The 14,757-nt window shown below is 37.8% G+C and overlaps 1 protein-coding gene across 3 annotated transcripts in view; it reads left to right on the plus strand.

Moving 5' to 3' along the window:
• The window catches only part of ESYT2 (extended synaptotagmin 2), a 95,845-nt gene that overhangs the window by 48,693 nt on the left and 32,395 nt on the right, over positions 1 to 14,757 (plus strand). For all 3 annotated transcript variants that reach the window (XM_067291929.1, XM_067291931.1, XM_067291930.1), the window contains one exon: positions 12,027 to 12,082. In XM_067291929.1, the coding sequence (XP_067148030.1) occupies positions 12,027 to 12,082 (56 nt within the window). The remainder of the gene's footprint in view (positions 1 to 12,026; positions 12,083 to 14,757) is intronic.

Consider the following 14,757-nt stretch of genomic DNA (forward strand, 5'->3'; position numbering starts at 1 on the left):
AATATACGAGACTACAACTATCTGCTTCAGAACTTTTCAACCTCTTTTAAAGGGGTTTGTGGAACACCTGGATAAGTTCTGGAGCTTATGTGCTATTATAATAATACTGGCTGGGAATTAGTCTTGTTGCTCACAAAATGAAAATGATTTGTACTGTTACATTGTATACTTACAGTTAGCTATAACCTGAATTTTTGTAATTGTCGTGTTTGCTGGGTGGTGGGATGGTTTCAGGGTAGTTGAAGTAAAACTCAGCTGGTACTTCCAGAACACCCTCCTCTCCCTATGCCCTCCTCCTGTTCCATGTTATCCTGTCTCCCTTACACTAGTGCTGAAACTTCTGCTCCTGAAGAAAGCTGGTTCAGGGAGGTAAGCTGGCAGAATATTAAACACAGGGAGGAGAAGTGACTAGTTTACTGTCCTTTAGATGTCTTTTAGCATCTGTAGCTGCATCACTAACGAATTGGGAGAGTGTCAATACTAGTGTGAGGGTATGAACAGAAATGCACTGGTAGAAGGAAAAAAGGAAGTAGGAGATAGAAGGAATCGGCTTGGATTGTAGCTTGACTATTTGACACTATGAAGAATGCAAAGATATATGGGGTTTTTATAAGACCACCTGTGATCTTTCACCTGGTCGCTCTGAATGCAAAAACTTTCCTGTTTCTTACCCTCACAACCACATATCTTATCTCTGTAGCTGTTTTCTCACTTAAATCTCTGGGCAGTTAAAACTGAAAAACCTGCTACTATTAAACATAGTTCCTGTGCAAAGATGCATCCTGTCCATCTGTGTTTCCTATAACAATGATGAAAACTATGAAATTTCTTCTTTCTGGATTCTTGTGTAGTCAAGCTTTGTTTGAGAAACCTAGTTAAATGTTTACTGATTGCTGGGAAAATACACTGGAGAATGTTACTTGCTAAATTATTACAGTATGTCAGCAGTTTAGCAGTGTGTATGTTAATGGGCTGTGTTCTCTTAACACAGACAAATGTTACTGTATTGCTGCATGACCATTCACAAGTAATCGAGGAGGATGTGTTAGTCCACATCTTATAATAAATGTGTGAAGAAATGGAACTTATCCCTTGGAGTTCTGTCATTGCTCCCCATAGCAGAGCTAAAATTTGTCCTGCACAAATCTACTACTACCATATCTTGATTTACAGGAAATTGTGCATCAACATTTGAAAATCCTTTGTGGCTTTTCTTCTGAGAATTAGCAGTGCTTATGGCAGCCAAGTCAAGCCACAAGGTTGGCAGTGTTTAGAGTCTGCCTTTTGTGCTTCTATAAAATTCAGTAATGGTACTGTGTATTCTGTGTTCCAGCACATTTACATTCTTTTCACTCTGTAAAGGCATGTAGGATACTGAAAACACTGAACATGTGAAATGCTCATCAGATTTTTTTAGCCTATCTTATAGGCTGCAGGGATTTTTTTTTTTTTTTTTAAACTTTCTGTAACACATTCTCCTGAATATCACAAAACAAATAGATTTGGTGCAGGACTGAAGGCAGTAGTTAGTTCCACTTGCATGCCATGCAGCTCAGTTTATTTTTCTATTCTGTTCAGTCATCTGTGTTGTCATGGCTGTAAGTGTATATAGACAGCAGTCAAGCAGGTCTGTCTGCTATCTTCAGTGGCTTGTTATAGCAGAGAGTTTTAAAGGATCACTACTTGCTGGACTTTGCTTTTTTTAATTAAAAAAATAATAAATTGAAGTGTAAGTCACATCTTTAAAATGTTCTGTTTCTTGTATTTTAAGAAAAGGTGAATAAGTGTGTCTTTTCTATTTGTTATTTTGTATTCCTCATTTTTCTTCTTAGTTAAAATCCCAACTTTTCGGTCTGTTGACCTTCATACAGTTTTAAAGATTGTTCTATTACTGTTTGTTTAAATATATATGAACTTGAGAACTACTGTTTTATCTACTATTTCTGCATCCTAACAGTTGTTTTGTGTTGCATTTTGCTCATTAATGGAGTACCAGATTGAAGTAGAGCTTTGTGATTGCTGTGACATCTGCATGGTTATTGCTCCAACAGTGAATTTGAATAATTTGCTTTATGAACACTGAGATGCGCACTTTGCACATTATATGCTCCTGAATTTCTTCAGTCTCTTGACATGGAAAAAGTACTATGATAATCAGCAGAATCTTTTGCTTTGTTTTACCAGTTCTCTTTAATCATCTGGAAAAGTGATGGTAATAAGCACTGCATGTTACCAAATCTCTGTTGCTCTCACATATAAAGAATATCTGGGAACTTTCTATTTTCTGAAAGCAATCTCTCTGGAATAAGCTTTGGAAACTCTCCACCTTTCATGATGCTTCTGCCACTGTGCTGTGTAGGTGAATTTCAAAGTTTATGGTTTTGAGGGCTTTTTTAAAGCGTGCTTTTAAATCTCAAATGCTGTGAAAAGAAATAGGGAAGGAAAGAAATAGTAAACAAAGAAAAACTTGGGAACAAGAGTATGGACTATTTCTGTTTCACACTGAAATGCACAGTTACTTCCATAATTTCAGTAATTCAGAGTTAGCTTGTGTTATCTTTGGCATATTAATTCAGAGGAACTAATGGTGAGTGCCCTGTCCTCCCCCCGCAAATGCTGCATTTTCCCCCCTTCTACAAACTTAGAAGCATAGTTCACAATATGTGGATTTAAATTCTTTGCTGCTGATCATTTATCAAGTCTGTAGTTGATATTCATGCAAAGGTATCTAAAAACCTTATATCAGAATAGGAAGCATAGAGTTACAGTTCTTCAGTTAAGGATGACCAAATCTTGGAAGAAAACTACTACAAGGATTGATTGAAATTTTTATTCATATGGGATTTGCAAATTGAAGGCTGACCAGCTGGAATGAATTTGGCAGTCTTATCCTTAAACATCAACTTGAACGCTTATTTGACAGGAAGAGTTGAAAAATGCTGCTGTAACTTTCAGTGAGACATAATCCTTGTAAAATTTTTAAATGCAGCTGTTAGTATTTGATCTTTTTTCACATCTATATGGGCAAATACTCTTTACTAGGGAACTAGACATATCAAATGTCTTGCAATGGAATTTAGCACTTCCCTTCTGTAGACACAGATTAAGCTGTGTTGTAAACATGCTATAGATGATGGTAATTTTTTTCCTGAAATCCTAGTCCTATTAAAATTGATGGGAAATGCCTTTTGACTTCAGTAGAGCCTGGATCTTAGTTAATATTCAGTATATAACACTACACTATCTTGTTTATAAATACCAGATCAAATTCAGTAAATACTTGGAAGTCATACCTTATACTAGGATTTCCACCACATAACATGATATGCAGCATGATTATAACATCATGTCCAGTCCTAGAGGAATGCTTGATTTGATAAATTCCAAAATTATATTAACCTGTGATGGAACCAAAAGTCAGCCAGGGTTCTGAGGTACCCCAAAACACTCTTAATCACTGAGTTTTATTTAAAAAAGAATAGATCAAGGTAGCTTTTAAAACAGAACTCAGGTCTAATGTTTGAGTTAGAATGAGCTAGTAAAGTTTGAAAACTATTTTTGAATATTTCTCTATTTGCGAGGCACAAGGACCCCCAAAAAGGAAAGGAGAAGGTGCTAGATCAACAGCCCTTGCTCTTTAGCTGCTCTCGCTCTCCTCAGACTTCCCACTGTCTGTTCTCATGTTAAAGTCTTATAGTTTGGTATTGCTTCTAATTCTCTGCCTGTCTCACCCTAAACACTCCTCTGCTGGGTAGGTTTGGCTGCTCTCGGGAGAGCTGTAATTTCGGCCTCTTAACTAGACGGTCCCCCAATCGGACATCCAGTAGCCCAGGACAGAGCAACTAGCAGTCTCTCTCCTTCCTTTCTGCTGTCCGGTTGTTCTTCTTTAAGAAAAGTATTCACATGTTAAAGTGCGAACAATTAAATAAAAGCCATACTTTTTCCCTGTGAACGCTTCATATCGATAGTCCTGTTTTGTGTGTTAGTAGTTCCAAGCTGTTTCTTTTACTGTATGTCGACGCCTGTATCAGCCTCCTGGCTCCACACCCCTCTGTCTGCCTTTGCCACTAGCTCAGGGCCAGCCCCAGTAAGCCCCAACAGGCTGTTTAGCGTGAGCTCGGTACCGGGCCGTGTTTGCTGCTACTGGGTTTGGGTAGGGGAATACGCTTCAGGGCTTTGTCAGCTACAGGAGCAAAGTCACTGTAGGCTGTGAGAACGTGTTTGTCGAATCTGCTTTAAGATATTCACAGTGTTGGACAATCACTGGTTCCTCACCTAAAGATTTTATATTCCTCTTCCTTTTCCCCAAAGTACATAATAAAGGATTTATAGGAGTAAGAAGGTTTTTGTTATGTGGCTTGGTATGAGTATACTTTAGAATGTGGTGCATTCGTTTTTGGTAAGACACAAAGTACTTGGTTTTCAAGGACAAACGGTTAATTTTTTTCACTGATGGGAGCAGAGAAAGAGTTGAAACAACTTTGACTAATATGACAGCACATACTAGCTAATTAGAAACTGTAACCAGCGTCTGAAATCCCTCTCCAGGCCAGTGAGCTGGCTGGGTAACAGTCTGTTTGTTTGCAAGGCATGGCACCTCTCTCAGTTGTAATGAGCTGAGGAAAGACACAGCACTTTCCAGCTACTGGCAGAGTTTCACTTGGTGACAGATTCTGAACACAGTCTTTCCAGTGCCCTGTTAGTTTGGCTGCAGAGAACCAGCTGGCATTCCTTAAATTTAGCTAAAGAAAGAGAATTATATATTGCTCAAAGTGGTGATGGAGAAGGAAATTACATTGTTAAACTATTTTTGACATTTATAGGTCAAGTTGGTGGCTTTTAAGTATGGAATTTCCTATATTCAGTATTTCATAAAATGATTCATCAGCTGGCAATCTTTTGTTTACTTCCTTTTTCTCCACTATAGGACACTTTTGTTTGAAAACTTGGTGATGTTGTTTTAACTTTCTATCAGAAATTAGAAGTCTGTTTCCCCTCCTGCAAGCTATGATATGATGATGTTCAAAATATGAAACGAAGACCCCTGTTATTTGGCCGACCGTGACTGGAAGGGCTCTAACTTGCGGATGAAGCAATACAGTAGATTTGACTACTTCTCTAGTTACTGTGAGCTTCACTGACATCAGTGCTAATTTCTATTCTAGATACAGCAGATACAAGCTTTTTGATCAGAACTTGGTGGTGTTTTTTGGAAAGCTGTTCTTTTCTTGCATTACAAAAGTTGTATTTTATTCTGGAGTCTGATTATGTTTGGAAGCCAAAAGTGCAGATCCGGAACAGCCTTTCTGAGAGGACTTCATGTGAAAGCAATACACAAAAAGGAGAAAATTTCTGTGTCACTAATCGCTATAAATTAAGATTAGAGAGTTTGTGGTACTGCAGTGGTGTCAGTTATATTTCCCGTTACTCCCGGTTCTTCCAGATAAACCTGGAAAGGAAGCCCTGTAGTGGGCAAATGTAGGAAAAAACGTACCTTCAAAGCCCAAATAGTTAAAAGTTTGATTTATGCCTGGAGTTTGAAGGCTCATATCCCTTCTAAAACATTTCATGGCTTAAGATTTATTTGCACAACTTTTCTTTTAATCCTGTAAAGTGCTTAGCCTTAGTAATGTTTCCTGACTTTCTTAGCTCCAACTTTGAATGGAAAAGCATTTAACGGTTCTGAAATTGAGCCCCTTCATTGTAACTATTCCCGTCCAATAAGAGGGTGAATGAAAGTTTCTGATATTATATGCACTAATTGTATTTCTTCTCTAAATGGCCACAGTAAATGGCAATAATTTTTCAGTTTCTTTGCACGATTATTTTTTCCATGCTCCGTGGCTTAATGGAGTCTAAACAGAGATGATAGGATGAACTTTGTTGTGTTGTCTGTGAGAAGAGGTGTGTAATAATACTCAAAGTATTGACAGTGAGGTCTTATCATTGCACTATATGCATTTGATATTCTACATTGCAACTTTTTAGAATGCTTTTTGGTCACACTAACTGAAAATCTTTCAGTTGTACTCAGTGATATCTCATTGGTAGGTGGTTCGTTGTTTTGTTCTGAGTTGCTGCAGTTAATACAAAAAACATTATGTTTCAGTCCAGTGTACGAGATATTTCTCAATGATGAATTTCAACATGCATTATATTTCTCAATTCATTTAATTTGGTTGAGTCTTTTTGAAGACAGTGAGGGATTCTGTAGTGTTAACAGTTGTACGCAATATGCCAAGCAGAAAGCCATAAGGGAGTACTGTAGGTGCTAGAAAAAAAGCACCACCGAAAAAAAATCAAAAGGAAATGCAAGTATTTTCTCATTTTCCATTTTTTCTGGAAATATCATTATGTAAAACCACTAAATGAGTCATGCAGATATGAATGCTTTAGGGAACTTTTTTTGTTTTCAGATTTTTATGGTGTATATTCACTGTGTAATCCTCCTATGAATAAATAAAAAATTAGGAATCAATCATGTAATAAACAATAAATTTTAAACAGTACAAAATTCCATCTGCCAGAGTCCTACTACTCTACATAGATTTATAAGGTGTGATGTAATTTCAAAACTTTAAGTTAGGTTATTATCAAAATTATGCTGAATGAGTGTTATCAGAACACAAGCACTGGTCTGAAAACACAACTTGCAGCTAGCCTTATCAGCTACTACCCATCTACTTGTATGTAAAATTACTTTAAACATTTGTGGGATTGCAGGATTGTGGAAGTAATACAAAGCCATAGTTATTCATGTTAAGTTGGGTTCTTCATACTGGTTTAAGAACTTTTTTCTTACTTTTTTTTCAGAGTAAGAATGAGCATGAGATTTAGGAGCATACAATGATCATTTACACAATTAACTTTCAGAGAACAATATGCTCAACTTAACTTTTTTTAAAATATAGATACAATTTGTGTATTCTAGCATATAGTTTGTGTTATTATAGAACTGTACAAGTGAAACTTAGCTCATTTCATACCAATGTAAAATAGCTCCAAAGGTTTACAACAAATGACTTTGTAACAGTTTTTCCTTGCATTTAGAAATGAAAACCTGTCAGTTTTAAATTGATATTCATGTAGAAAAGAAGTCATAACACCCTTTAAAAAAAAAAAAAAGACTTTAGCATAACGTACGAGTTATAGGTAAGTTTGCATCCACTTCTGGAACATATTACTGCCATTTAGCCTTGCTAGAAATTCCATAAATAGATATGCCTTCGCAGGCTGAGCCTCTCACCTACCTAAAGTGGAGCTCTTCCAATTCTGTTGTTAACTCTGCATTCCCTTGCTGAAAATGTTAATTACACTACTGTTTTCTTAATCTCTCTCATGCACAACTTCTAAGTGCTTGGCTGACAGCCTGACTCATAATTGATGAAGGCTTTGTATTCTAAGAGTAAAAATCTGAAGAAAGAAAGGCTGAATTCTGGTGTGAACACTGGCTCTTGAGCAAACTGGGCAAATGGTTTCAGCATTTTTGTTCAAAAATGAGACTGATTACCCAAGTCTCTTAACAGGCTTTTCTAAAATTCGGTGTTATTTAGAAGTATATGGAACATTCCTATGTACTATTGAACTTTTGGTATATTGGTTATTAGAATATGGATATGCAATCAAGTAAGTGTGGTAAGTAGTGAGGTGAATTTCAGAGCACATTAGCTCCTCTGTATTACCTGCTCAAGTGCATGCTTTTTCTTGCAGTGTATATAAGGTGGGCTAGCCTTTTCCCATTAAAAACAATTCCTCCCCCCCCCCCTTCTTTTTTTCTGCTGGTTCTCTGGTGGAAAGTGTGCAAAAACTAGTGTTAAGTTGCAATATTTTTAAAAAGATAATGAATAAAAAATGGCACTGAAGCCAATGATCATTCTTTCAACTAAACAGTGATGAAAATCTGCAGTCTCTGTACTGAGTAACAGGTTTTTAAGCTACCCAAACTGCAGCAAATCCTAATAGGAACTAACGATAATACTTATTATTTTTAAGATTCTGACAGTGTGGTCTCAGATATGAAAAAAGGATATGAACGAGTAAACTAGGCTCAATTCATTTGCCTAGACATAGGCATCTAGTGTGATTCTGTATAGTATCTGAGACTGACAGATGAGAGGCAGGACCTCTGAACTTTTGGAGACAGCTGGATGGGATTCTCCCATGATGGCGAAGGCTGGAAGCTTTCTGACACCAGAAGGATGGCTCCTGCTCCACCTGCAGATTTGCAACTCCAGAATAGATTCAGTGCCCACATAGCAGATGAGGGGCTGGGAGCTTTGTCAAACAGTGTTTGAACTGGCAGATCCTGAGCCACACAGCAGCACCTGGAGGAAGCAGCAAGTGACAGTAGTGAGTTACTCCCTGCCGCAGGGGATGGACGGTCCCCATCTGCTGTCCTGACCCGTCATCTAGGGAGATTTGCTGCTTGTCTGGGTCTCGAATTTGGGACTTTGGAAACACTGCTAAAGCTCCTTCAGGCCTCAGTTTACTACTCCTACTCTCTTCCACGTGGGCAGCAGTGATACTGCCAGGGAGATCTGGAACATATCAGGTGCGACTATGTGGCTCTGGGGCTGATGGTCAAGGGTATGGTGGCTCAGGTGATGTTCTCTCCAGTCCTGACACAAAACAGGGGTGAAGTGGGGTCACCTCAAGCGTATGCACATAAATAAGGAAATACTTACAGGACATTATGGGAAAAGCTCTCCTACCTTTTCTGGAAAATCAGCATGAGTGAGTGCATATCTGAAGTGCCTGTATGCTAATGCATGCAGCATGGGAACAAATATTGAGATTGGAGGTCTGCATACAGTTGCAGGGCTACAATCTTAATGGGATCACAGAGATGTGGTGGAATAGCTCACACAACTAGAGTGCTGCAATGGATGGATATAGGCTTTTTAGGAGAGGCAGGCGAGGAGGGGGAGTTGCCCTTTAAGAGAGCAGTAGGAATGCATGGAGCTCTGCCTTGGGATGTACGGTGAGCCAGCTGAGAGTTTATCAGTCAGGATTAGCAGGCAGACCAACAAGGCAGTGTTGTTGTGGATGTCTGCTACAGACTGCCTGCTCAGGAAGAAGTAGATGAGGCCTTCTTCTGACAACTGGAAGAAACCCCATGTTCACAGGCCCCCTGGCCCTCATGGGGGACTTTAATGGAGGGACAGCACAGCAGGGCGCAAGCAGTCCAGGTTTCTGGAGTGCATTGACAGTTTCCTGATACAGGTGATTGAGAAGCTCATGAGGAGGAGTGCTCTGCTGGACCTCATACTTGCAGAGAAGGAGGAAGTGGTGGAAGATATGTATGTTTGGGGCAGCTTTGACTGCAGTGACCATGAGATGGTGTAGTTCAGGATCCTGTGAGGAGGGAGGAGGGCAAAAAGGAGGATCACAACCCTGGACTTCAGGAGAGCAGACTTCATCCTGTTCAGAGACCTGCTTGGAAGAATCCCATGGGATAGAATCCTAGAAGGAAGAAGGATCTAAGAGAGATTGTTTGATTTTCAAGGGTCATCTCCTCCAAGCTCAAGAAAAATCTGTCCTCATGAGCTTGATTTCCTAATCAAGCAAAGGTGGCAGGAGGCCTGCATGGCTGAACAAGAATCTCTTGGCAAAACTCAAATATAAAAAGGAAGCATACAACAGTTGGAAGCAGCGTCAGGTGACCCAGGAGGAATATAGAGAAGTATCTGTGCATGTAAGGATGGGATCAGGAAAGCCAAAGCCTACCTGGAGGTGAATAGTTGAATATGGTGAGGAATGTTAAGGGTAACAAGAAGGGCTTCTACAGGAGCATCAGCAGCAAAAGCAAAACTAGGGAAAGTATGGGTCTGCTGCTGGGGGCAGGGGACTTGGTGACGAAGGACATGGAAAATGTCAAGATATTTGATGCCTTCTTTGCCTTGGTCCTTGGCTGTCTTTCATTTTGGAATATGCAGTTATTAAATCATAATACTATACCATAGAAGAAAGGGTAATGAGTATCTGTAATTATCTCTTCCTTGATTTTTCTGCTTAATTGCCTGTTAAAGTTAGGCTAGGTGCTTCCTAGATAAAGCTGTTGAAATATTTGACCACTACTACAAAAGCACATTAAGTAACAGTGCTCCTTATGTAAGCACATGTATTATGTGTTATCTTTAGCCTAAGTATTCACAAAGGAAATCACTAATTAAACTATTAATAGATCTTTATAAAGAATGGTATGTGCTAGTTTTTAAATAGAAAATGTATGAAGAGTGATTCCTCTTGCGTTTTTGTATAAAGTTGCAACATAGCTGCTTCTAGAAATCTTTTGTTTCAATGTTTAACTGAACCCCCATGATTAGTTTCTCAACTGACAAATCTCAAAATCCTTTTATCATTTTCTTTCATGCAGTCATTCTTAGATAGGGTTAGTTGGATTTGGAAGGGTCCTATTATTTGGGTGGGTTTGGATTTGTTTGCTGCTTAATATTGTTCAGTTACCTCGTATGCAATTAATAGAATGTTTTTAATGAAAAAGGAGACATGGAAATATTCTAATACTTTTCGTATTTAGAATCAGAGGATTGTAGAACTGAAAAGGACATCAGAAATCAGTCGTTAACACTAACAGCACTGAAACAGAATAAGTACGTTTATAGCATTGTAATAGCAGGATGTCAAACCTTCTCTAAAGATTTTCAGTGAAGGAAGTATGTACGATATAGCAATGAGCTGTCACTATTAATCCCTATAAATTATTTCTGAGGATTTTTCTCACTTCAGTATCTAATCTTATTGATACTTTTCTTCTCTACCCCATTAATGGTAGAATGGTTTTTTGTCTCACTGAAAGTTTCCTATGTATTTGCAAACTGATTTAGGTCTTCCTTCCATCTTCCTCTCAAACCCAGTCCTTCATTCTTTCCCTGTTGATCATGTCTTCTAGGACTCTGGTAGTTTTTCCACTCTCAAATGGAGTTCCTCATTGGTCCACGTTTCCTAATGTGTGGCACTGGAAACCATGCTGTGCCCCTGCTGGAGCATTATCATTATGGACTAGAATGGAAGGATTGCTTCATTTATCTGACAGGCTATATTCCTCCTGCTTACTGCTCCCGGTTTGCCTCTTTGGCTAGCGCATGGCACCATTTACTGCAGTTTAGCTTCTAATCCCCCAGAGTCTTTTCTGCAGAGCTACTGCCTAGTCTGTTGTTTTCTCTCCTGCATTTGTACAGCTGATTAATCTTTCATTTGTCCCCCTTGAATATCTCCCTGTTTTGTAGTACTTTCTTTGTTTTGCTACAGTTATCAAGATTTCTTCAATTCTTTCCCTGTCCCCCAGTGTGCTCCGCGATACCTCTCTGCATGGTGGTGTCTCTATTCTGTTATATACCTCATTAATGAAAATAATGAATAGGACATCACCCAGGACGGCTCTCTACAGAATTCCATCCTGCGACAGTGAGCCATTGATAACTATCGCCTGCGACTTTTGCAAGAAAATTCTACTCTTACGTTAATCAAGATTGCACTTTTTTTTTAGAGTGCTTCTGAGAATTGAAGAGGAAAGGTCAGAAGCCTTAATCAAGCTAGATGCTGTCTAATTTTTCCCCATCTAATGTCCAGTTATTCTGTTACACAAGGATATTAGATTAGTTTATTCTGATTTATTTGCAAATTCATGTTGGTGACTGTTCATTTAGAAATATTTTTCCCAAAAGCAGGACTGCATTTTACAGTTTGGTGTTGGTTGTATGTGGTAAGTACTGCATACATGTGTATGCAGCTATGTGTATGAGTGTGTATATGTATATATGTGGGTGTATAAATATGTGTACGTGTACATGTACATATACATAAAAGGTGGGTAAGAGGATGTGGGTTTGGGTTTTTTTTTCCTCCTGGCTTAAAAGCCATGGTTAAAATTGTTTGGAATGTAAGAAATTTTGTTTTCCTGTCTAAAAAAAAATCCTGGAAATGGATCAAAATCCATGGTGATCAGTTTTGTTTTCTCAGTACTGGGAATTCTAAGTTAATTTTCACTTTTTTCCTGTAACTCACAGCTTTTGGAAATTAACTGGACTGGACTGACCAATCTTCTGGATGTTCCAGGGCTGAAGTGAGTATATGTAAAACTATCTGAATTTTTTTTTTTTTCAAAAAAAAAAAACCAGAAAATCTGAAGATCATCAGCTGTATGTACAGCTAAATGCTTTTAGGTTAAATGACTTGGGACACTTACCTCTTAATTTAGAATGATATGAAATTGCAGAATATGGAAAACATAGTAATTATAAAACGTGTATAAGAAAAAGAAGTATATCTAGTAGATCTTGCTAAAATAATTTAAAAAGATAATTTTTAATTTGCTTTTTTAGTGGTCCTAGCCTTCCCAGATTACCAGAATCTTGTGGATTTCCCATCTGCCTATCTCACAGAACACCAGAAAGACAAATAACCTTATTTTTCTTGCCAGTGGGTTCACAGCATCTTAGTGTATGGCTTTGTATGCATATAAATGTCCAGTTACTTGTGTAAAGGTAGTAAGAAATACCCTAAGGCAGAATCAAATTAAATAGGTTTTCTAAACTTTTTTCTGAGTATTTCTTTCAAAACTTTCATTTTTTAGGTGATAATCAGATAAAGTAGTGAAAATATTGACTATTTATGGCTAGAAGAAAATGCTTGGTCATGATTCAGAACTTTTTGAAAGAGTAAATGATTAAAAAAGAAACAAATGAAAATAAAAAAGTAGAAGAAGAGAAAGCCAAGTTGTTTTGTACCATTGCAATCCTGATGAGCTCAAAGCCAGAATTATAACTTGAAATTTATGAATGTAGTAGTTACCCAGGGGCTTTTTAATATTAAGAAAATGGCTAATGGGCTAATAAATGGGTTTGATGTACACGTGGATTTTGTGACTAGCCTTTTTTATTTGATCCAGACTTTCGAGAGTTAACCAATTCCAGAACTGTTTTCTATTGTTTGAAAGCAAGAGTTTGAATTTAGGAATTAGGAATCCTTTAGTCATGCTAAATGGTATGACTAAAACAATTTTTGCTTTGCTCAGACATTTGAAGCCGTTCTATGAAATCCCAGCTGAACAGGTTGAAATTAGAACTTGTATTAAGTAGGTTAATGGCTGCCAAAATTGCTTATGTTTCAAGCCTGGTTAAGACTGAGGAAAGAGGTTTTCTTCATGAGTGAGAAAATGGTTTCCAAAATACAGCTCCTGAGTAATAATTTGCTATTTTGAGGTAACACTAATAAACTTAAGTACTAAATGTAAATTTACTAGGCTTCTGAGATTCATATCCTACATATTTGCATGACTGGAAAACAAAAACCTCAAATGTAAACAAAGTCTTGTTAAATATCTCAAGTTTATGGTTTCCAGAGCAACCAGGCTTGGCCACATATGCATATAATAGCTGCAATCTAGACGGTATAGTTCCTATGGTAACTGTAACTGAGGTAACTCATGTTCTGCCTTGCCAGTAAATTTCTTCAGAGCTGTATTTTTCTTGACTCTAAAGATAGGTTGTAGATTTTCATATGACAGTCTGACATACTGTAGTTGTTATAAGCAACGATGAACATGAGTGCTGTGGACACAGGTACCTCTTTAGTCCTACCGCTGTTGGCTACATGCTAAACTGCTCATTTGTTCTCTCTTTGCAAATGACTTCTGCCAAATAAATTTCTTCTGCTGGAAGCTTCCCTGTCAGCTGTTAACAGCTTCCATTGCCCTTTCTTTATGACTCCACTAGGAAAAGGACAAAAAAACAATTCATAGGAGGAGTGGCATTAAAATCTGAATGTGAAAGGAGGCAGCAAGAAGCCTCATGTGCTGTCGGGAGGGGTTTTGGATGACTGGAAGATGAGTTCTGTTATGGTTAGTTGGGATATAGTGAAAGTACTCTCTGCAGTCTGAGATGTGCTGTCTCTGCAGGGTGAAGAGAAGAAAATGCAGGAAAAGATATAGGTGCTATGCTATCACTAAAAATTAGTAAGTGTTGCTAAATGTAAATAGAGAGCAATGCAACTGAGCCGGTAACCGCCAGTTATTTTTCCACAAGAGAACTGAGCTTTTGAAGTCATTTGCTAGAATGAACTATCTAAAGCATTTCACATTTCTCTAATATTCCTGAACTGAAAAAATAATTGTTCTGTTATCACAACTAAGAACCAAAGATTTAAGAGTTTTTAGGATGTTAAGAAAAACAGTTGATTATCAATGATGCATCCAACTAAGGGTTTGAATTGATACTACTTCCTGTATTGCTTGATCAGTGGTTTCCGTCTCTTTGTATTCCATAGATTATTCTTAGTTTTCTAAATAATAAAAACATTGTCATTTTGCCTTGTACTGATAAAGAATCCTTTTCAACTGGTAGCATTCCAGTTGGCTAATATGTGGTAGAGGTATTAGATAAGTTTTGTTACCTTTTAAAGGGGCATGTAATTTTAGAGTTCATTTAATTCATAACTTATGAACTTCAGTATTCTTTTTCAGCTCCCCATTTTTAAAAACTGAATATCTGCTTCCTCATATATGAGCCCCGTTTCTTTCTGAAAAACTCCATCATGCCCGTTCATTCATTTAGATTAATTTCTCAGATGTTTTAATGAAATTCAAGTCTTTCTGTTGGGATAAAATTGTGAGAGTGACCTTCTGAATCATAGAACTGGGGTTCGGTCCTAACATAGATGATCGTGAATCTTAAAAATGACTGAGCTATGTTATCCTTCAGGCAGTTTCTTTCTCTTATTTAAGGAAATTTCTTGTAGTTC

The sequence above is a fragment of the Apteryx mantelli genome, chromosome 2 (genome assembly GCF_036417845.1).
Source record: "Apteryx mantelli isolate bAptMan1 chromosome 2, bAptMan1.hap1, whole genome shotgun sequence".
In the NCBI taxonomy this organism is placed as follows: domain Eukaryota; kingdom Metazoa; phylum Chordata; class Aves; order Apterygiformes; family Apterygidae; genus Apteryx; species Apteryx mantelli.